Genomic DNA, 24,173 nt, shown 5'->3' on the forward strand with positions numbered 1-24,173 from the left:
AGATAGATCAGCCATGATTGAATGGCAGAGTAGACTTAATGGGCCGAATGGCCTAATTCTACTCCTATCACTTATGATCTTATGAGTCTTTGCCCCAGGGTGGAGGAGTCAAAAACTAGAGGGCAGAGGTTTAAGGGGAGAAGAGAAGGATTCAACAGGAAACTGAGGGGCAATTCTTTTTAGCATACATGGAACGAGTTGCCAGAGGAAGTGGGTGAGTTGGGTACAATCTCAACATTTAAAAGACACAGATGGATAGGAAAGATTTGGAGGGATACGGGCCAGACACAGGCAAGTCTGGCTAGCTCAGTTAAGCAATTTGTGTAGCATGGACCGGTTGGGCCATAAGTCCTGTTTCCGTGCTGTATAACTCTGACTCCAAAGCAACTGGATGCATTAGTGATAATTTTTCAAAACTCTTTAGATTAGAGGGTAGCTAATGTAACCCCACTTTTCAAAAAGGGAGGGAGAGAGAAAACGGGGAATTACAGACCAGTTAGTCTAACATCGGTAGTGGGGAAAATGCTAGAGTCAGTTATTAAAGATGGGATAGCAGCACATTTGGAAAGTGGTGAAAACATTGGACAAAGTCAGCATGGATTTATGAAAGGTAAATCATGTCTGACGAATCTTATTGAATTTTTCGAGGATGTAACTGGTAGAGTGGATAAGGGAGAACCAGTGGATGTGTTATATCTGGACTTCCAGAAGGCTTTCGACAAGGTCCCACATAAGCGATTAGTATGCAAACTTAAAGCACACGGTATTGTGGGTTCAGTATTGATGTGGATAGAGAACTGGCTGGCAGACAGAAAGCAAAGAGTAGGAATAAACGGGTCCTTTTCAGAATAGCAGGCATGGACTAGTGGGGTACCGCAAGGCTCAGTGCTGGGACCCCAGCTATTTACAATATATATTAATGATTTGGATGAGGGAATTGAATGCAACATCTCCAAGTTTGCAGATGACACGAAGCTGGGGGGCAGTGTTAGCTGTGAGGAGGATGCTAGGAGGCTGCAAGGTGACTTGGATAGGTTAGGTGAGTGGGCAAATGCATGGCAGATGCAGTATAATGTGGATAAATGTGAGGTTATCCACTTTGGTGGCAAGAACAGGAAAGCAGACTATTATCTGAATGGTGGTCGATTAGGAAAAGGGGAGATGCAACGAGACCTGGGTGTCATGGTACATCAGTCATTGAAAGTAGGCATGCAGGTGCAGCAGGCAGTGAAGAAAGCGAATGGTATGTTAGCATTCATAGCAAAAGGATTTGAGTATAGGAGCAGGGAGGTTCTACTACAGTTGTACAGGGTATTGGTGAGACCACACCTGGAGTATTGCGTACAGTTTTGGTCTCCTAATCTGAGGAGAGACATTCTTGCCATAGAGGGAGTACAGAGAAGGTTCACCAGATTAATTCCTGGGATGGCAGGACTTTCATATGAAGAAAGACTGGATAGACTCAGCTTGTACTCACTGGAATTTAGAAGATTGAGGGGGGATCTTATAAAAACGTACAAAATTCTTAAGAGGTTGGACAGGCTAGATGCAGGAAGATTGTTCCCGATGTTGGGGAAGTCCAGAACAAGGGGTCACAGTTTAAGGATAAGGGGGAAGTCTTTTAGGACCGAGATGAGAGTGGTGAATCTGTGGAATTCTCTGCCACAGAAGGTAGTTGAGGCCAGTTCATTGACTATATTTAAGAGGGAGTTAGATGTGGCCCTTGTGGCTAAAGGGATCAGGGGGTATGGAGAGAAGGCAGGTACAGGATACTGAGTTGGATGATCAGCCAGGATCATATTGAATGGCGGTGCAGGCTCGAAGGGCCGAATGGCCTACTCCTGCACCTACTTTCTATGTTTCTAACTGATATTGGCATCCGTCATTCCATAGTATAATCACTTTTTTTACTGCCATTTGGCGATTTAAATGAGGAAAGACGGGAAGGTTTGACTGAAGCAAATAGCCTGTCCATTTGCCATATATTCCAGGTCATTCTGGAAATGGAATCCAAGTCCTCAGTGTGCATGATTTACATATGCATGAAGGCTGACGGCTACAGTAAGTGCAATCATGTTAATATATCAAGCACAACCAACATTACCCTCCAAGATTTTACTGTAAAATCTGTAGTTTGTATAAAAAACAAGGGCCATGACAACAGGAGTAGACCTTACCCGGAGGATTAAAAGACCTGCAGAAATAAGAAACTCTGGATGCTGGTTTACAAGAAAACACAAAGTGCCAAAATAACTCAATGGGTCAGGCAGCATCTCTGGAGAACATGGGTTGATGACATTTTAAATCGGGACGCTTCCTCAGACTTCTAAAGACTTGCTTCGGCATTATTCACAGGACAGAAAACCAACTGAAAACCAACCACAGCCATTGACACTGGGTCTAACTGGGTCCTCTAGTTTCTTCATTAAATAAGTACTGATTTCCAAATTCTGAATTTAACTTGCTAGGTTTTCTCCCCTGCTCTCTCTCCCCTGCTCTCTCTCCCCTGCTCTCACTCCCCTGCTCTCACTCCCCTGCTCTCACTCCCCTGCTCTCACTCCCCTGCTCTCTCTCCCCTGCTCTCTCTCCCCTGCTCTCTCCCCTGCTCTCTCTCCCCTGTTCTCTCTCTCCTGCTCTCTCTCCCCTGCTCGCTCTTTCCCCTGCTCTCTCTCCCCTGCTCTCTGCTCTCTCTCTCTCTCTCTCTCTCTCTCTCTCTCTCTCTCTCTCTCTCTCTCTCTCTCTCTCTCTCTCTCTCTCTCTATCTCTCTCTCTATCTCTCTCTCTATCTCACTCTCTATCTTCTCCCTTTATTTGCAAGCATACTCTTTTTCCCCAGCAGTCCAACCCAGTCTTTTACCCAAAAATAGACACAAAGTGCTGAAGTACCTCACAAAATCAGACAGCATCTCTGGAGAACATGGATAGCTGATGTTTTGGGTCAGGGCCTTTCTTTAGACTGATTGTAGTAGGGGGGGAAGAAAGCTGGAAGAGATGTGTGGGCAGGACAAAGCCATGCAAGTGATAGGTGGATACATATGGGGGGAGGGTTTGATTGGCAAATGATTGGACAAAGGCGAGAGAAGGAGATAAGGATAGAAGAGGCATGAAATGTGCAGCCAGAGGAAGGAATATAGGTGGAAGAGGACAGGGGGAAGAGAAATGGGTGAGCTTCCAAGTAGGACGCAGGGAAGAGAGAGGGAAGAAAGGGTGCATGGGGGGGAAGAGTTTAATCCAAGTGAATTTACTAGTGGTAAAGTTAATGAAATCAACACCTTCTCCATGGGTGCAGGAGGCAGCTCCAATACAGTCGTCAATGTAGCAGAGAAAGAGTTGGGGAATGGTGTCACCGTACATTTGGAACATGGACTCTTCGATGTAACCAACAAAAAGGCAGGCATAGCTGAGGCTCAAGCGAGTGCTCGTTGCCTGTGCCCCAAATGGATGCACATCATTTCTCCCTTTCCCCTTCTGCCCGTACTCTTCACACTTTTTCTATCCTTATCTTCCACTTTGCCTTTTCATTTCAGGACTTTATCCAACCATTTGCAAATCAAAAACCCCCTTCACCTGTGTCCACCGATCACTTGCCAGGCTATATCCTCCCCCAGCTTCCCTTCTAGCTTTTCCCCTCCCCCCCACTACAATCAGTTTGAAGAAGAGTGACTAAACATGTTCTCCAGAGATTCTTACTGACCCTCTAAGTTACTTAAGCAGTATGTGCCTTTTTTGTAAATCAGTATCTGCAGTTCCTTGTTGCTAGTCTTCACAGACCTCTTTGAATGGAAAGAAGCATTAATGGTATAATGGTTTCTGTTTCACATACCTTTGTTAACATGTCCCATCAATATGCTATAGTTTTACCCATTGATCAATTTACCCAGTTAAATTTACCGTCAGAGTAATACAGCAAAGAAACAGGCCCTTCAGTTCAACTTGTCTGTGCCAACCAAGATGCCCATCTAAAATAGCGCATACGTTTGCATTCGGCCCATATCTCTCTAAACTTTAACTATCTATGTATTTGTCCAAATATATCCTTTAAATCTTATTTTCTACCTGCCTTGATCAGCTTACCAAATTCTATGTGAAGACATTGCCCCTTAAGTTTCTTAAATGTTTCCCTTCTCACCTTAAACCTAGGCCCTGTAGATTTTGAGTCACTTTCCCTGTGAAAATGACTTTGCATTCACTTTATCCATGCTGCCCATGGTTTTATACACCTCTCCGAGGTCACCCATCAGCCTCTTGTGCTCCAAGGATTAAAGTCTCAGCTTGCCTAATCTCTCTCCATCACTCAGGTCCTCAAGTCCTGGCAATATTCTTTTAAATCTTCTTTGCACTCTTTCCAGCTTAATGACAATTTTCCTACAGCAGGATTACCAAAAATGTACACAATATTCCAAGTGTTGCCTTACCAATGTCTTCTACAGTTGCAACATACCGACCCAATTCTTATGCTGGGTATCAAATGCCGCCTTTACTCCCTGTGACGTCACTTTCTGCAAACTGTGTGTTTGTACTCCTAGGATGTTGCTCTGTGCACTCTGCTGGATGTGCCTTCTCGGACCTCCACAGCCCTCGATAATAGTAATCTCAGTGAGGCTGAGGTCAGAAGATCTTTCACAATTAGTGTCCGGTCCCAATGGTATACTTGGCTGCATTCTTAATATCTGCACGGACCAACTGACTGAAGTTTTTGCAAACATTTTCAATCTCTCATTACAAAGGTCTGAGATTCCCACCAGCTTTTAAAAGGACATCACTAAAGCCGGTGCCCAAGAAGAGCAAAGTGACATGCATCAATGAGTACAGACTAGTGGCAGTAACATCCATGGTGAAGAACTGCTTTGAGAGGTTGGTTATGGTGCAACTCCTGCCTTAATAAGGACCTGAACCCACTTTAATTTGCCACAATCGCATGGGACCCAAGGAGAGATAGCTGGATGGATAGAAAATTGGCTTCATGGAAGGAAGCAGTGGGTGATTGTGGAAGATTGCTTCTCGGACTGGAGGCCTGTGCCTAGTTGTGTGCCTCAGGATTCAGTGCTGGGCCCGTTACTGTTTATCATCTATATCAATGATTTGGATGAGAACATTCATGGCAAAATTAGCAAGTTGGCAGATAATACAAAAGTGGGTTGTTTTGCAGCTAGTGAAGATGGTTATGAAAATTTGCAGCAGGATCTTGATTGACTGACCAGGTGGGCTGAGGAATGGTTGATAGAATTTAATACAGAGAAATGTGAGATGTTGGATTTTAGGAAGTTTAACATGGGCAGGGCCTACACAGTGAATGGTAGGGCTTTGGGGAATGTTGTAGAGCAGAGGGATCTAGGAGTGTAGGTGCATGGTTCCTTGAAAGTGGTCGCAGTTAGATAGGGTGGTTAAAAAGGCTTTAGGCACATTGGCCTTCATTAGTCAGAGTATTGCGTATAAAAGTTGAGAGGTCATGTTGCAGTTGTATAAGACGTTACTGCATTTGGAGTATTGTGTTCAGTTCTGGGCACCATGTTATAGGAAAGATGTTGTCAAGCTAGAAAGGATACAGACAATATTTACGTTGCCAGGACTAGAGGGTCTGAGCTATAGGGAGAGGTTGAGTAGGCTGTGACTCTATTCCTTGGAACGCGGGAGAATGAGGGGTAATCTTATAGAGGAATATCAAATCATGAGAGGAATAGATCGGGTAGATGCACAGAGTCTCTTGCCCAGAGTAGGTGAATCGAGGACCAGAGAACATTGGATTAAAGTGAAGGGGAAAAGATTTAATAGGAATCTGAGCGGCAACTTTTTCACACAAAGGGTGGTGGGTGTGTGGAACAAGCTGCCAGAGAAAGTAGTTGACGCAGGGACTATCCCAACATTTAAGAAACAGTTAGGCAGGTACATGGATAGGACAGGTTTGGAGGGATATGGGTCAAACGTGGGCAGGTGGGAATAGTACTGCTGGGGCATGTTGGCCGGTCTGGCAAGTTGGGCCGAAGAGCTGTATCTATGACTAATAGATCAACAGCGGATGCGATCTTGCTAGCTCTCCATGCTGCACTGGACGTATAATAGGAACACCTACACAGGCTACTTGTTCATTGACTACAACTCAGAGTTCAATACCATCATCTCCTCCAAACATCTTCAAACTCAAAGAACTGGGTCTCTATTCATCCCCTATACACCGGCAGACGACAATCAGTATGAATTAATAAGAGGGCTGAAAATCATAACCAACAGGTTCAAAAACAGCTTTTTTCCAGCAACCATTAAGTTCTTGAACACTGCACAACACTAACCACAATCCTATCTCGGCATTTGGGTCATGTCTCTGGTTGCACTACGGACTTCATTTTGTTTGGACTATTACAGATATCTAGACCTACCGTTATTAATTTGTTGTATTATTATTTATTATATTTTGTTTGTGTTATGGTGCTAACTTGCCAGTTAAGCTGGAGCAAGTAAGAGTTTAATTTTGTTGCCAGTACATATGACAATTAAACGCTCTACCATACCCCTCAGGGCACTTTTTACTGCAAAGATCCTACCCTGGTGTGATGCCCCAAAATGCAATACTTCACACTTATGTCAATTGAACACTTTTGGTCATTCTTCAGACCATGTGCCGAGCTGATCAGAATCCCACTGTAATTTGTGACAACCTTCTTCACTGTTAACAATTCCTCCTATTTTAGTGTAATCGACAAAAGTATATGCCTGGTATATTTTCATACCTAAGGATACCTCGATAATGGGAACAAGAGACTGCAGATGCTGGAATCTGCAGCAAAATAAAACAGCTGGATGATCTTAGCGGGTCAGGCAGCATCTAGTGTCAGTCCATTTCCCTGCACAGTTGTTGCCTGACCGGCTGAGTTCCTCCAGTAGTTTGTTTTCTGATCAAGATACCAGCATCTGCAGTCTTGTGTGCCCCCATTTTTCTCTTTTGCACTGTACTTGCTTCTGCTTCTCATAAAAAAATCCTGCCCTATTAGCACAATGCAAAATATTGATTCTTGTCTAAACAGTGAAGACTTACTGTTTTCTTTAGCACTTTCACAGCATAAGGTTTTTGAGTGCCCTTCTGTTTGCATTGAAACACCACTGATGTAGCACCCCTAAGTAAACAGAAAATCAGTTTTAATTATCTTCACACAACAAATCTATTAATCTTTAAATGGATACATAACAGAGCTGCTGCTTCACAGCATCAGAGATACTGTTCAATCCTGAGCTCTGATGCTCGCTGTGTGGAGTTTGCATATTCCCTTCGGGAATTTCCTCAGGCATTTCCTCCGGGTTTTCTGTTTTCCTCCCACACCCCAAAATGTGTGGATTTGTAGGTTAAATGGTCTGTAAAATTGTCCCTAATGTGTACAGGATGGATGAGAAAGTGGTTTAACATAGAACTAGTGTGGATGTGAGATCAATGGTCAGAGTGTGGGCTGAAGAGCCATTTTCCATGCTGTATTTCTAAACTGAACTAAATATTAATTTGAATTAACTTGTTATATTTCAGTCCATTTATGTTTATAGATAATTATTTTTTTACAGAAAATTGTTTCCTTTAAATTTTCTTTTGACATTATTGAAATGAGCAATGGGCTATGTGAAGCTTTATTTGTCAATTATCTGGAGAACTCAAATTTGTATATTTAACTTGCAACTGATAAACTGATAATTTGGCATTAATAATTGAAAATATTTGAACATGATGTTCTGCAGCATTTTAGAGGAAACTGCAAAACATTTACAAAACCAAATATTTAACAATTAATAAGCAAAAATCATGGTTTAATTTATGGGAAAAAACTGAACTAAATATTTCAGTCTCACCATACTGATTCAGTTCATCAGAGAGAAACTGAATGCATCAAAATATTTTTTAAACATTTATTAAAAGTAAACTATTAATTCTTTGGTATTTTTCTTGCCTTGCATTGAAAGAATAATGGCATACATTTGTAAACAAATCATATCATCACTACATGCAAGACTTACAAGAGGTCTTTTTAATTGCCTTTCCACCACATGACTACTTATTTCAGTAAAGCAGTGGCCTGTTGGGAAATCTTACTACTTCTTGACTGAAATAAGCAATGTTAACAACATCCTGAGAATTAATATTAAAATGCCATGGGAGCAAACTCTCAAAGCTGCCATTGGTTATAATATTTTTACATTAATACATTTATTTTTACCAGGTGGTGCTGTACAACAGCAGCCTCGCCAACAGTCAGTCTCGTCTTTTTTTTGTTTTGTTGTTTTTAATCTGTTGTTAAAGGTATGTTTTAATGTATCTTTTGTTTTGTATTATTTGGGGGGTGGAGGAAACTTTTAAAATCTTTTTCCTCAATGGAGATGTGACTTTTCTGTATCGTATCTCCATCCGCACTGCGGCCTAACATCGTGGAGCTGGTGGTCCCTTTACTGGGGATCGACTTCGGGAGCCCCAACTGTGGGAGCCTGCAGACTTAATATCGTGGAGCTCGCAGTCCATTGGTTAGGGACAGACTTCGGGAGCTCCAAGCCGCAGGAGCTTCGATCACCCCGATCGCGGGCGCTTCGGTTGCCCCGACGTGGGAGCTTCGATCGCCCTGACTGCGGATGGTTCAACTGCCCCAACCGCGGGAGAAGAGGGGAGAAGATAATACGCTATTGCCTTCCATCACAATGCGCTGTGGTGGATGTTTATGTTAATTTTTATGTAGTTGTGTGTCTTGTTGCTTTTTTGGTATGACTGTATGGCAAAATCAAATTCCTTGTATGTTTTTACATACTTAGCAAATAAATTAATTACAACTACAATTATAATATTAATACATTTGCAGAAATACAAAGTGGTCTTGGTATTAGTTTGTTATTGTTACATGTACAATGACAACCTAATGTGGCGTGCTACCCAGGCAAATCATACCATACACAAGAACATCAGGTGGTGCAAAACAGAAAATAAATAGAGAATGCAGAAAATCGTAATACAGCTCTAATGTGGAGATGAAAATTGCAAAAATTGCCGCACGGTAGATTGGATGGTCAGGAATTCATACTTAGCATACAGGAGGTCCATTCAGGGCCCTGACAACAGCAGGGAAGAAGCTGGTCTTAAATCTGGTAGTACTTTCAAGCGTTTGTATCTTCTGCCCAACAGGAGAAAAGAGAATGACCCTTATGTGCTTCACACATATTCTTATGATAGAAGCTCAGATAGATCTGAAGTGCAAGTTTTGGTAATCAACCAGGATGCTTTTTCATAGCCTTTGCTGTTCACAGAACTCCCACTCTCTTTTTGATAATGTGGAGCAAATCAAAGTGGCTTAAAACAGACTTCTGTGATGCTAGTGTCTCTCAGAGTGGCCAAATGTCAACAGATCAGTACTTCTGGCCGAACGCGGTAGGAAATGCTTCAGACTTGACTGCGACACTCAAATGTGAAGTCTTGTTATTTCATTGAGGAAAGAGACTCATGAAGCTTATTTCTCCTAATTGTTTCATTGTCCAGCACTATTTAGGACAAGATGTAGCAGTGGTGTAGAGCTTTCTTCTGATGTGTTGGTTGTAAAGATGTTGGCCCAAAATTATTTGCAGCGGGCTATACACGAAACAAGTTAAAGGATGTTGGCGTTACTTTGAACGTCTAGTGACAGAATAATGATTTGAAAGAGCAAGTGAATAAGAAGCCCCATTTGGAGTGCAAACTTTATTTTAGCCTGTACTTCCTTATACAAAAAAACCTAATACACAGCATTGTGTCAAATTAAAAAATTAATGACTGTACTACAGAATTTCTGGTTAACAAAGCAGGTCTCCATCTGCATTATTTTTGTAAATTATAGTCTTGTTGCTATACCAACATTTAACTAATGAACCGTATAAAGAGACACATCTACTATATTGTGAAAATTGATAATTTTGTGGTACTCAAGGGCATACGAGTATCCTTCACTTGCAATGGAATATTTGAACACTTACAATCAAACACTTTTGGGCAAATGTCGTGCTTGGTATACAGATTAGCTGATTTGTGTGGAGACACTGTTTTCATTTTCCCAAAATCAATTAAACACAGCCATCAATCAATAAACGTTTAAATTGATGATGTACATTCTCTTATTTTTATAATAATCAGCTCCGCTTTTGTATTTCAAATAAATTGAAAGACATTCAAGTACTGCTTTGCCTGCATTTCCTTCAGTTTCCCTGCAATCTATAAAATATATCATGCAGTCAATCATTCTACCCTTGGTTTAATTTGTCACAATTTATTTAAATTTGCAAAAGAAAAATTAATCCTCTACCGTATCCTAAATTTCCCAAACTGCATATTTCTTTGGATCAGCCTGATATTGGAATCAGATATAAATGCAGCAAGCTCTCAGTATTAGTTTAATTCCTATCAGATTTCACAAAACAGATGGAAATTGAGTGGAGCTGAGTAATTATGGGGGAAATGGACAAATGGTGTACGCTGAGAGCCGGTGGTAGACTAGAGGGGCCAAATCTGGGTTAAAAATAAGAACACTTCATAAAAGAAGGATACTACTCACCACACCAACCGCCGTTAAAATCGACAACAACCCTCGCTGGATACACCTGACCGATTGCAAGCGTATTGGAAAATTGAAAGATAAAATATGAGACTGTTGATTCTTCTTGCTCTTCTGGGACTGGCCCAGAAGGGCTGGATTAAGAAAAAAATGTATTTTTATCCTTGAGTTACGGGTTTGCTCTCCATAGCAATATCAGTTCGTGCTGGGTGTGTACCCAAGTTCCCCATACCAGTGGGGAAGGGATACCTCTCTTACCCATTCCCTTTAATCTTAGAGGTCCGAGCTGCTTACTGTTTTCATAACGTCATCCAGGGTAATGGCTGTGTAGGTGGAGGCCAATATCGTATAGGTCCCGATAACACAAAGGTGTTTGTCCCTCTATCGAGAGTAGGAAACTAATCAATTTTTGCAGGATGGTATACACCACCATTTGGACCACGCAGGATGGTAAATGAGGCTAGAGTGGGGAACATACCATGATTTAAATTGGCCATTCACCCTCACCGACTAGTCGATGCCATTTGTCATTGTCAAATGGAGGGTAGCGGGTGTTTTTGGGAAGCAGCAATTGCACCTCAATTTGGCATACGGGACCATCCCGACCGCTGAACAGTACTTATTATGTATGTGGATCATGGGCATACCCCTGGCTGCCTGGGCTGCTACCTGGAGATGATCAAGGATGGGACAGGCTGAAGGGCTCCACCCATTGGAGGGGCCTCTGCTACCTAGCGTATATTGTCCCTCATCTGAGAGCCGTGCAGCATTTGGCTGAAATATACATTCCCTTAAGGTCCAAACGAGGTATCTCAGAGTCTGAACGATTCTGGAAGATTGCCTTTCCCTTTTATGGTACAGCCCGCATCTCAAGCGAACTGATTAACATGGCCTCTGCAATGGAAATGTTGGCAAATGCCACTGCTGATGCATTTGCGGATACTCAGAAAGCCATCTCCTCTTTGACAGCTGAGGTAGTAGCCCTCCGTACCGTGGCATTGCAGAACCGTATGGCATTAGATTTCATTTTAGCAGCACAAGGGGGGGGCCTGTGCAGTAGTAGGACAGGAGTTCTACCTACATCCCTGATGAATCCTCTAACATTACTGACCTAGCTGCCCACATTTCTCAAGAAGTAAATAAGATCAAGAAGGTCAGGGAAGAAATGCACCATGACAAGGGTGCCCCCTGAGGTGCATGGCCAATCAGTTTCTTTGGAAACTTTAAAATCTCTCCAGCTTTAAAAATGTAGCTTCAATTTGAATGAAAGTTGTTTCAAACGTTCCCCAGGTTAATGGTGAGTAAGGTGGGTCAAAGATTGTGGTGCTATCGTGTACCGTTTTGGCTGTGCAGAAGAACAACGGCATGGTGCACACATACGCACAAACAAACCGAGTGTTTTAGTAATATATACTAGACCAAGTGGACCCGTTGGGCCCAAACCTCTCCTGCATTGGTGCTGCACCCTCTCCCCCATTCTCCACCCCCTTTCCCCCACCCCTCCCCTCCCCCCTACTCCATCCCCCTCAACCCCCCTTATCCCCCCCCTTCCCTCCCTCCCTAGGAGATAGATTTAAACTTTAAAATGTGAATAACGTAAAAAATATAACACTGATTTCAATGAAACTTCTTCCATTAGCGCCAAAGGGACGACGGTGAGGACAGACAGACAGATCCATCCATCCATCCGGACCCGTTGGGCCCAAAGCACTCCTGCATTGGTGCAACACCATCTCCTCCCCCACTCCCTCCTCCCCCACTCCCCAACCCCTCCCTTGGATCACCAATGCGTCCACAATTTCTAGTGCCACCTCCTTAAGTACTCTGGGATGCAGGCCATCAGGCCCTGGGGATTTATCAGCCTTCAGTCCCATCAGTCTACCTAACACCATTTCCTGCCTAATGTGGATATCGTTCAGTTCCTCCGTCACCCAAGGATCTCTGGCCACTAGAACATCTGGGAGATTGCTTATATCTTCCTTAGTGAAGACAGATCCAAAGTACCGGTTCAACTCGTCTGCCATTTCCTTGTTCCCCATAATAAATTCCCCCGCTTCTGTCTTCAAGGGACCCACATTTGCCTTGACTATTTTTTTCCTCTTTACATACCTAAAAAAGCTTTTACTATCCTCCTTTATAATATTGGCTAGTTTACCCTCGTACCTCATCTTTTCTCCCCGTATTGCCTTCTTAGTCATCTTCTGTTGCTCTTTAAAAGTCCCAATCCTCTGGCTTCCCACTCTTCTTTGCTTTGTTGTACTTCTTCTCTTTTATTTTTATGCTGTCCTTGACTTCCCTTGTCAGCTACGGGTGCCTCTTACTCCCCTTGGAATCTTTCCTCCTCTTTGGGATAAATTGATCCTGCAACTTCTGCATTATTCCCAGGAATATCTGCCATTGCTGTTCCACCGTCTTCCCTGATAGGGCCTCCTTCCAGTCAATTCTGGCCAGCTCCTGCCTCATGCCTCTGTAATCCCCTTTGCTATACTGTAATACTGACACTTCCGATTTCCCCTTCTCCCTCTCAATTTGTAGAGTAAAACTTATCATATTGTGATCACTGCATCCTAATGGTTCTTTTACCTCGAGTCCCCTTATCAGATCAGGTTCATTACACAACACTAAATCCAGAATTGCCTTCTCCCTAGTAGGCTCCAGTACAAGCTGTTCTAAGAATCCATCTCGGAGACACTCCACAAACTCTCTTTCCTGGGGTCCATTACCAGCCTGATTTTCCCAGTCTACCTGCATGTTGAAATCTCCCATAATCACCGTATTATTACATTTGCATTACATTACATTTTCAGAGACAAAGTCCAATTTCTTCCATCAGGTAGAGGAAAATCAGACAGTACCTTAGCTAATGGAAACACCATTCAGATGTCTGGTAACAGAGGGACAGAAGCTGTTTCTGAGTCTGGTGGAGCACGCTTTCAAGCTTCTGTACCAGCTGTCCAATGGGAAGAGGAAGAAGAATGATTCGGCTGAGAAAGCCTTTGAACATGTTGGCTGCTCATGAAGACAGTGGGGAGATGCAGTCAATGATGGGGACAGTATGCCAACTCTTATCTGCCTACACATTTCATGTCCAACCATTTCCACATGCCTAACCAACAGTCTCTTAAATGCCACCATCATATCTGCCTCCACTACAATCCCAGCTATTCCTTCTAGTATTTGATATTTTCATCCTAGAAAAAAGGTTGACTGTATATCCTATCTATGCCTCTTCATTTTACATCCTTCTATCAGGTCTCCCCTCAACCTTCGGCGTTTCAGTGAAAAAAAATCCAAGTTTCCAACCTATTCAATGTGGTCCATACCCTCTAATTTAAGCATCGTTCTGGTAAACCTCCTCTGCACCCTTTCCAACCCGTCCACATTCTTCCTGGATTTTACGAAGTTTTAGGACATACGGTTTTATAAATCCATTATCCTCGTGTAGTATAGGCAAGGCAATGCGGTATTTACCTGTGAATTGAACGCCATTCGTTACGTAATTATGAAAGCCAACAGATAACATGAAAATAAACTTGGGACTGCTTCGTCCCAATGAATTTTCGTGTTAATATTATTTATACATATTTACTTCTATGCATCAATCTTGTTCTTTTTGCCTTGGACCTCAGACAATAAATAGGGAAACGGGCAGGATTAAAAAATATATTTGTTTGGAAGTTTAACGAAGAAAGAATAGTGATATCCTGCCCCCAACATTACCCTAATCAAACCTGCAACAACAAAACGGTATTTAGAAATATTTTGAGCAGCTGATGAAATGTCCGAAATGGAATCAGTTGCTGACCTACCGTCCCAGTTCTGCTTCTATATCGTAGTAATCTTGCAGGATGTGCTCTTTGTTGGACCCATCAACCCAGTAACTCGACGCTGCACTGGTAACATTCTTGCCATTGGCAAGTTTCATCGTTGCTACGGGCGGCTGAACTCCACTGCCTTAACTTCACGGTGGACGCGAACAGCTGCACTCACAGCGCCCCGCGACCAACGGGCTCGTTGAGAGCCGGTGTGGGCGCGTGGGCGCGGGCGCGTGTGATTTGCTCAGGATTCCAGCATCTGCAGTCTCTCGTGTCTCCAACAACGTATGATTCCTTCCCTTGATTTCAGCGAAATCACCGAGCTAACCCCTATGTTCAAAACGACAACGGCGAAGTTTGGGGGGCGAGAGCCACGGGTGTGCATAACCTCTCCTTGTTTTTAGCAGAAGGACCCATTCACTCCAATGACCTGAATGTTCCAAACATGCACAGCTCTCGGCTTGCACGGGTCCTAGCACCCGCCTATTACCACTCCCATGTGCAACTTGCAGCGACTTGCATTTCAATTCTTAAATAACGCATTTACTGTTGTCATAGTTTGCGCTGTCAAACTTCGCCGTTATCACTGTACTAAATCCAACTAGTGTTGTCTATGGATCAGCAGGTTTAAGTTTTATAGATCCTTTTATATGACAAAATTACCGGTTCCAGTGAAGGGTACGGTGTGTGCAGTGACTGGGAGTTTGAAATGGGCACGTGCGTGTGGGAGTAACGGTCGCCGTTCCCGACGCGGTGGCGGCTGAGGCTAGACCACAGATTGACGTGAATAACCCAAAGTGAAACATTGCAGACCCTGGAAATATGCAAAAGAAAAACACTGGGGGGAAAAACTCCACAGCTCAGGTAGCATCAATGAAGAAAAACCACAAACCCGTTGCAAAGGATTTCACAGCGTGCTATTAGGAATGTGCTATTCCTTCCAATTCTTTAAGCAATCAAGAGAATTGTTCAGTTTACTAGCATTAGCTCTTTGAAAAAAATATCACTACTACTTTTGCCAGTGGAAACAGTTTCAACCTCCGATCAAACGTCCCAGTAATGTTCCAAACGAAGCAACCAAATATCTATAGAGAGAAAGGGCCGTCCTACTGAGTTACTCCTGTCTATCTTCGGTTTAAACCAGTATCTGCAGCTCCTTCTTACACAACCAAATATCTTTACTCTACATAAAAACATTAATGGGAACAATTTAGTTTTTCCAAGTCTGTACAGAAGTGACTTTATCCTGAAAAGGATAGTCTTAACGTACATGTGAAAGAAATAATAAACCGTGTCAAAGGTGAGGTTTACATTGACAATAATTGAGGGATAAATATTGGCCAATATGTAGGAAAGTTACCCAGTCAATCAATAGGACCTTGGTTTCACATTCCATCTAACTGTACTTTTAACATAAAAGTGGCACTCTTGCTTGCTATCTACCAAATGGTTTGTTATCACAGTTTATGTCTCTGCAGGTTTATAGGCAGTGGTAAATAACCTGTAAAGGAAAAAAGTAAAACACACTACAAATACATGACCATTATAAGTCTAGAATCTTTCCAAATCTGAGACAACTTTTGGGCAAACCATCTTTTTCAAGGCTACAGATAACAAATTTCAAGGAAAGAATATATTTGAATAGGAACTAACATGATTTAGTACAATGAAAGTAAATATAAATCTCACGATTTATATTACGAGAGAAAAGGGATAGGACAACTCTCAAGAAGCTTAAAACCATCCAAGCCAAATACGGCAGTAAAACAGTAAAGAGTGTTATCCCATTTACTTGCTGGTTCTGAGGTTACACCTACCAATCTCAAGCACACCGATTTAGAAATATCAACACTCCATCTTCATTGGGTCTAAAATTTGAAACTCCCTCCTCAAAACCATTGCCCAGATTACAAAAGAAAGTCTTGAGAGTTAAGTGTGTTTAATTGTTATATGCACCGGGAACAGAATAATGAGATTCTTACTTGTTGCAGCTGCACAGGCACATCCTAGGTTATTGAGACAAGGGGGGAGAATTCAGAGGCCTTGACAAAGATTTAATATCCTCTCTAGCGTCTGGCAGTCCTGGAGAATGGCCAATGTTGTTCCTGTTCTGTTTAACTTCTGTTTAAGAAGGGAAGGTAAAATAATCCAGGAAGTCAAAGGTCGGTGAAACTCACGTCTGCGGTATGAAAGCTACCGGTATGGATACTTCAGGATAGCATTTGGAAGAGGATGGAATAAATACAGGCACTCAGCATGGTTTTGTCCATAGCAGGTCATGTCTTACTAATTTTTGTTTTTTTGCGAGATTACAAAGGTGATTGATGAGGGTATGGCAGTGGATGTTTACTACATGGAATTTGGTAAGGTATTTGATAAATTCTCTCGTCGTAGGCTGATCTAGAAGATTAAAATGCATGAGATCCACAGTGGATTGGGAATTGATTTACCCATATTATAAATAAGATAGTAGTGGAAGGATGTTATTCTGGTTGCAGGTTTGTTACAAGTGATGTTCTGCAGGGATGTGTGTTAGGACAGACATTATGGGCTGAAGAGCATGTACCTGAATTATTCTATGTAATCGTACAAAGCGAAGTATGAAATACAACCTAAACAAAGTCTATTGCACATCGTTGCTGAGGTAGGGTAAAGCAGTGTGATTCAACAGCCAGATGGTTGATGGGGAGGTGGTGTTTTTGAACTGGAAGGTTAGTTTTTGGGCATCAGTCTGGTTTGGGAACAGCTATGCGCAGGACAGGAAGGCCCGGCAGAGAGTAGTGCATTCGGCAGAACGTACCATGGGAACTACACTCGCCCCCCTGCAGGACCTATACATCAGGAGGTGCAGATCAAGAGCAAGCAAGATTATGAGGGACCCCTACCACCCCAGCAACGGGCTATTCCAGCTGCTACGGTCAGGCAAACGCCTCCGCTGTCATGCTGTGAAAACGGAGAGGATGAGACGGAGTATCTTTCCACAGGCCATCAGGACTGTTAACTATTATAACTCCAAATTTATAACTATAAATTTTCTTTTCTGTATTAATTTTAATTTATATGCTGTAATTGTAATTTTTTTTGCACAATCCGCAGGCATTGCCACTTTCATTTCACTGCACATCGTGTATGTGTATGTGACAAATAAACTTGACTTCTGTACCCTTCTTCCCGATGGTAGTAGCGAGATGGGAGCATGGCCAGGATGGTGTGGGTCTTTCATATTAGCTGCTTTTGAGGCAGCACTTCATGTAGACCCCTTCAATGGTGAGGAGGTCAATACCTGTGATTGACTGGGAAATGTTCATTACTTTCTGGAGCCTTCATTATTCTTGGGCATTAATTATTAATCCAGGCTGCGTTACAACCAGTCAGCATCTGTCAACTGTACATCCATGGAAGTTCAACAGAATATTTAGCAACATACCGAATCTCCTCAAACTTCAGAGGAAGTAGAGGCCTGATGAGCTTTCCCTGTAATTGCAATAATATGCTGGGCCAGGACAGATCTTTAGTTATGCACTTTTCCCTATTACTGCTAGTTCTACAGCTTCACTACTTATGTGCTAATTACATATTTAATATTCACCATTCTTGCATCCTACGCAAGTTCTCTCATGTCAAATTAACTGCATGCTTTAATTGGTTTACTCCTTTCCTATTCCTCACCATGACCTTATTCTGTCTTTCTTATTTCTTAGCCTGTTAAGCTATAATTCCCAATATTTTTGTGCATATTGGCATTGATCCTCCTTTCTAAATGAGTATTGTTTATATAATTCAATAACATTAATAGATCTATGTAATAATTCTTCTGATTATTACTTTGCAGAGGTATAACTATATATATATATATATATATATATATAAAACTGTTTGTTTGTGTGTACATTAATATATTTGTGCCTGTACACGACAGCGCAACAATGGGGGGGAGTGGGGGTGGGGGGAGTGGGGGGGGATGGAATGGGTGAATGGGGGGGAGGAGGGGGGATAAGGGGGAGTGAGTGGGTGAGGTGAGGGTGCTAGACCAATACAGGAGAGGCTTTGGGTCCATGGGGCCGAGGTGAGTGGCACCCTCTCCCCTTCCCTGTCCCCCTTCTACAAGGAATGGGCCCAAAGGGTCCACATGGTCTAGTAACTAATAAAATAGCCAGGTTTAATTTAGGACCATATAAAATATACAAAACAATAGATAATGCGAGTACATAAAATGGTTAATTCTATAAAACATTATTTTTAATTCAATGTAGAACCTTGCAAAAATACAGATGACAATTCCATAATAAAATTTATTTACATATTACCAATAATGATAAATAACTGGAGCATATAAAGAAAATAGATGATCCACAAAATGCATACTTTGGTAAGGTTTGGACAATTTTCTCCTCTATATAAACTTATTTTAGGTCTATATTAAAATAAGCCATCAGTACCACAAGTTTGCGAAATCATAGTCAACAGAATACTTAAAACCTTAAATGGAGAAATTGTATCTAAAATGCAATTTCTATCCATGACAACGCACAGTATATAACAAAACAAAAAGTGGCATAATAACGTGTGGGTGTGATAAAGTAGAATAGGCACTAAATCACTGAAGTGCTAATTTTCAGTCTACAACAGAGCACTTTTCATGTAGCCTAGGAGACACATGCTCTTATTGAATAGAGTTTGCAAATGCATCCATGTTTCTTCCAACAGCACTGAGACTTTAGACATTTCTTCCAATAGAACTGGCTCAGCAGCAATAACCTTGAGATGGAGCTGCAATGGCAGGAGAGAAAAAGAAGAACATTAACATATTTGTAAATGAGGACAGATATGATCCAGCATAATGAATGATGCAATGTGGACTCTGAATGATATTTTAAAATGTATGAGTTCAGTAACCACATAACTTAAAGTTAATAAACTATAACTTCAGTGAAATCATTTTATACATTTATCAGGTCACACCTTAGCCTCTGAAACTCCAAGTTTCCTCTGAACTGCCTGAAGTGACCTAGTTTAGATAATTAATACATATGTTAACGAGTCAGAATCTTTTTACCCCAAGATGGAAATGTCAAATACTAGAGGGAATAGTTTTGAGGTCAAGGGGGAAAGGTTTCCAGGAGATGTGCAAGAGTGTTAACACCAAGAGTGGAACATGCTGCCAGGGTGGTGGTGGAAGCAGATTCAATAGTGGCGTTTAAGAGGCTTTTAGATAGGCACATGAAAATTTGGGGAAATGGAGGAATATGGAGCATGTGCAGGTCGAAAGAATTAATTTGCAATATTCGACATAGATATTGTGCGTCGAAATGGCTGTTCCTAGGTTGTACTGATCTAAAACAATACTGATGTATTTCACAAGGATCTTATCCTTCTTTCCAAACATGGCAGTTAACATATCATTTTCTTATGAATATCATAAATTTAAAAAAGATTCCAATTTAAAAGAATGGATTTAAAGATTTGTGGTAGAGATGATGTCTCAAGCGCCAGAGACCCAGGTTCGATCGTGACAGCCTGTGTTGAGTTTGCACATTCTCCCTGGTTTCCTCCTGGTCCTCTCTCTCCCCACCTGCATCCCAAAGACATATGGGTTTATAGGTTAATTGATCTCTATAAACATCCACTGGTAAGATGGGAGAGGATGCAAAAGTGGGATTATATAGAACTAATGTGAATGGGTGATTAATGGTCGACATGGACTCGGTGACCAAAGGACCTGGCTCCATGCTGCATATTTCAATCAATTTCAATATTTGAAAAATCATCATGCCAGTAGTTAAACACCAAATACTTAGGTTTCCCCTAATGATTGAAAAAACTGTCATGAGATTTCATTCATGCAATGAATATAATCATAATCGCTACTTTGTGTGAACGTGCACTAAAATAGAACTGCCAATTGAAAACAGCCCATTCTGATTTACCATCATTTATCACTTGTTTCATGATCTTGTGCAACACCTTATGAAAAGCCTTCTGAAAGACCACAGACATTACACTCAAGTTCATGCTTAATTATTCAATTATTTACTTTAAAACAAATTAGACTTCAGATATAATTTCCTTTTCATAAATAGGCTGCTCAATTGTCAAATCTCATTCAATTATTTCAAAGCCTACAATGTTCTTAAATGTATTTTGGCTCACCACAAATAAAAAATGATGACTGAGTATACATGGAAGTTTATATATATTAATTGAGGTCACATTTAGTTTTGTACAACATTTGATGAATCATTTCATAATCACAAGATTTTGTTTTTCACAAATGGTTGCTGAATTAATTTTTACAACAATAATTAAACTTTGAGCTTCAACATTTTATATCAACCAATTTTTAAAAAATGCAATCATGTGGTCATTCATGGTCATGAGAGCTCTCTTAAAAATATATTTTGAGGCAGCCAACCAGTGTTGACAAGGATGGGATGCTATGTCATTGATTTCATCTCGCAATATTTGATTGAAAGATAAACATGGAATTGTGTCTTTCACCCTCCTACAGTGAAATGAAGCTGCAAAATGAAATGATCGGTTTCCAAATTTACCTTTAAGTACAGTGCCAGGTAGGCCTGAGCCAATTCAAAATCACGCTTTGTACAAAGCATGTAGCTGATCATTTGAAGAAAGCTCTGCATCACATTCAAAGAACCTCCTCCTTCTGGGGCCAAGCTCCTCAATTCAATGTCGATATTCGACGGTCCCATTCCTTTCAAAAGTTTAATTACATGGTCATCTGCAGAAAACAAATTAATCAAATTAATTTTCAATTCCTTTGAAACTATTTATTTGAATGTTCATTTGGTTACAATTATTTATAACAACCAAGATTTTAAAACAATTGCAACTAAATGAGAAATCACCCACACAAGGGAAAAATATGCAAATTTATCCCATTTCTTTTGGTGTGGAATATAATTTATGACAATGAACAAAATTCTGCACACCACCCCCCTCAAAGATATAAATGCTTCAGAACAGAATCCGAATATTTTTCCACAGCCGCACTCAAAATTGTCAAGAACTATTAAATTTTAAACTATACTATAGTTTACATATCACTGCAAGACCAGCTTTATATTGCTACCTCTTGTTATTCTTCAGAAGGTACCTACACACCTTCAATTGCAATATTCAGGCAGTGAATGTACACCCACAAGTGGAGAATGTATATCCTCTGTGGAAGATATTCCAAGACCATGACACAGCAAAAATGAAGGAGCCCTGTGAATGTGATTGAATTGTGATGAGAAAGATCAGGAACACACGGTCTTTTAACATTGCTGCTGTGTCACTTACTTCAACCATATACATTAAAAATTCTGTGTTGCAATTTCTGGCCTCATTTCTGTAATCAGAATTTTGTCATCCTTCCTTGCTAACGGATCTTTTCAACTGTATATTGAAAATAACAGAATGATATTCCACATTTCTTTGAACTATCAATGGAGCTGCTGTGATCTAAATCACAGAGTTCTAGTCATCTTTTTCATTTTACATTTAAATAATTAAATGATCGCTCTTTAAGGAACTATTCAACCCAGTTTTCATTTACCCACTGCGATGTTATGAACCAATTTTCAAGGGAAGGGCAGAAAAGGGACTATGCTAGTGACAAACTGAAAATCTCGATTACTGAAAAAAACACAGAAGGAAAACAACTTGTAATAATTACTTCAATTAAGTCTCACAGACCAAAGTTACGTGGAGAAATATTTTAATTTGTCCTACATCAATAAACCACGCTCGGAAGGCCGAGGTGGTGGGATTGCCGTAATTCACCGACAGGACTTCAAGATCAACCTCATCTCCATCTTATCTGCTCCGTCATTTGAACACCTGGCTTTCAAACTCTCTGGCCACACAAAATTAGCCATGGCAGTTGTCTACCGCCCTCCCAAACCACACCCATCATTCCTTTCTGACTTCTCTGACTTTCTGACCCAGTTCTGTTCTCTCTCCCCCTCAATCCTCCTCCTCGGTGATTTCAACATCCACATGGACTCCACTGACTCCACAATAACCGCTGACTTCACTGAAATACTCAACTGCTTTAACCTCACTCAACACGTAAATTTTCCCACCCATAACCGTGGGCACATTCTGGACCTTGTCTGCTCCACTGGACTAAATCTACATCACCTCTCTGGCTCCGACCCCACCCTCTCTGATCACTTAGCCATCACCATGTCCGTCAACATTCCCACCCCAGCTCCAAAGCAAAAACGCAAAATAAACTTCCGCAAGCTGAACTCTGTTTCACCTACCTCGCTCTCATCCTCCCTCTCTGAAATAATGTCCGCCTCTCCCTTCGTTGACCTCCACAGCCCCTCTGACCTCACTGACTACTACAACCGCACTCTCTCCTCCTGCCTCGACCAGCTTGCACCTATAAAAACCAAAACAGTTTCCTTCACCCACTCTGCTCCCTGGTTTACCCCTGAACTCCGCGTGATGAAAACTCATGCCCGTCAACTTGAAAGACTCCGCAACAAAACAGGTCTCACAATTCACTCCCAAGCCTACAAAGACCACATACAGCACTATAAAGATGCCCTCTCCCATGCCCACTCCACCTACTACTCTCAAATAATTCACTCTGGCTCCGGAAACCCCAAAACACTCTTCTCTACAATAAACAAACTCCTCAGCCCCCTGGACACCATCTCCCAATCATTCACAGTTGACAAATGCACCACTTTCCTTTCATTCTTCCAAAGCAAAATAGACAACATCTACAGCACCTTAACCACCAACGCACCTGCTCCCCCTCAAACCACCTGCCCCCCCTTATCCTGTCAGCCCCTGCCTCAGTTCTCCCCAATCTCCACCACCGACCTCTCTGACCTCTTCACAGGAATAAAAACTGCCACCTGCTCTCTGGACCCCATCCCCTCCAGCTTTGTCAAGGCCTGCCTTCCTGCTCTCTCTCCACTTATCACTGCAACAATAAACTCCTCCCTGTCCACTGGCATCGTCCCGCCATCCCTCAAAATCGCTGCTGTCACCCCCATTCTGAAAAAACCTGGTCTAAACCCTGACACACCAAACAACTTCAGACCAATCTCCAACCTACCCTTTCTGTCCAAAGTTTTGGAACGTGCTGTAGCTTCCCAACTAAAATACCACCTCTCTACCAATAACCTGTATGAAACTTTCCAATCTGGATTCCGCTCAAACCACTGTACTGAAACTGCGCTCCTCAAAATCACAAACGACATTCTCCTCTCCTCCGACGCTGGCAACCTCAACATCCTCATCCTACTTGACCTCAGCGCCGCCTTTGACACCATAAATCACTCCATTCTCCTCACCCGACTTGAAACCTCCCTTAACATCACCGGCACAGCCCTATCCTGGTTTAAATCTTACCTCTCTGACAGACACCAGTTCATCTCCATTAACAACTGTAAATCCCCCACCGCTCCCCTCCCCCAAGGTGTCCCCCAAGGCTCAGTCCTTGGCCCCCTCCTCTTCATCCTCTACCTGTTCCCCCTTGGTCAATTAATCCGCCGTCATGGTCTCAACTTCCACTGCTTCGCCGATGATATCCAGCTCCTCATCTCCACCAAGTCAATCTCCTCCACCACACACTCTACACTGACAAACTGCATTACTGAAATAAAATCTTGGCTTCAATCAAACTTCCTCAAACTCAATTGCAACAAATCTGAAATCATCATCATTGGTCCAAAAATGCTCACCAAATCCACCCAAAACTTCATCCTCAACATTGATGGTCTCCCAGTATCCACCTCACCTCACATCCGGAATCTTGGAATCATCCTTGATCAAACCCTCTCCTTCGACAAACACA

At 41.9% G+C, this 24,173-nt stretch overlaps 1 protein-coding gene and 1 pseudogene across 2 annotated transcripts in view; both read right to left on the reverse strand.

Moving 5' to 3' along the window:
• LOC144592079 (calcium/calmodulin-dependent protein kinase type IV-like) overlaps positions 1-14,791 on the reverse strand; it is a 70,894-nt pseudogene extending 56,103 nt beyond the window's left edge. Inside the window, exons 1-2 of the transcript XR_013547066.1 lie at positions 14,348-14,791; positions 7,031-7,109 (exon numbers count right to left, since the gene is read on the reverse strand). The product of XR_013547066.1 is annotated as a calcium/calmodulin-dependent protein kinase type IV-like (transcript). The remainder of the gene's footprint in view (positions 1-7,030; positions 7,110-14,347) is intronic.
• A 3,850-nt stretch (positions 14,792-18,641) lies between these two features.
• The window catches only part of wdr36 (WD repeat domain 36), a 97,718-nt gene continuing 92,186 nt past the window's right edge, over positions 18,642-24,173 (reverse strand). Inside the window, exons 22-23 of the mRNA XM_078397027.1 lie at positions 20,905-21,092; positions 18,642-19,123 (exon numbers count right to left, since the gene is read on the reverse strand). Coding sequence (XP_078253153.1) covers positions 18,974-19,123; positions 20,905-21,092 — 338 coding nt within the window. The 3' untranslated portion in view covers positions 18,642-18,973. The remainder of the gene's footprint in view (positions 19,124-20,904; positions 21,093-24,173) is intronic.

Source organism: Rhinoraja longicauda, chromosome 3 (assembly GCF_053455715.1).
Source record: "Rhinoraja longicauda isolate Sanriku21f chromosome 3, sRhiLon1.1, whole genome shotgun sequence".
Taxonomy (NCBI): Eukaryota; Metazoa; Chordata; class Chondrichthyes; order Rajiformes; family Arhynchobatidae; genus Rhinoraja; species Rhinoraja longicauda.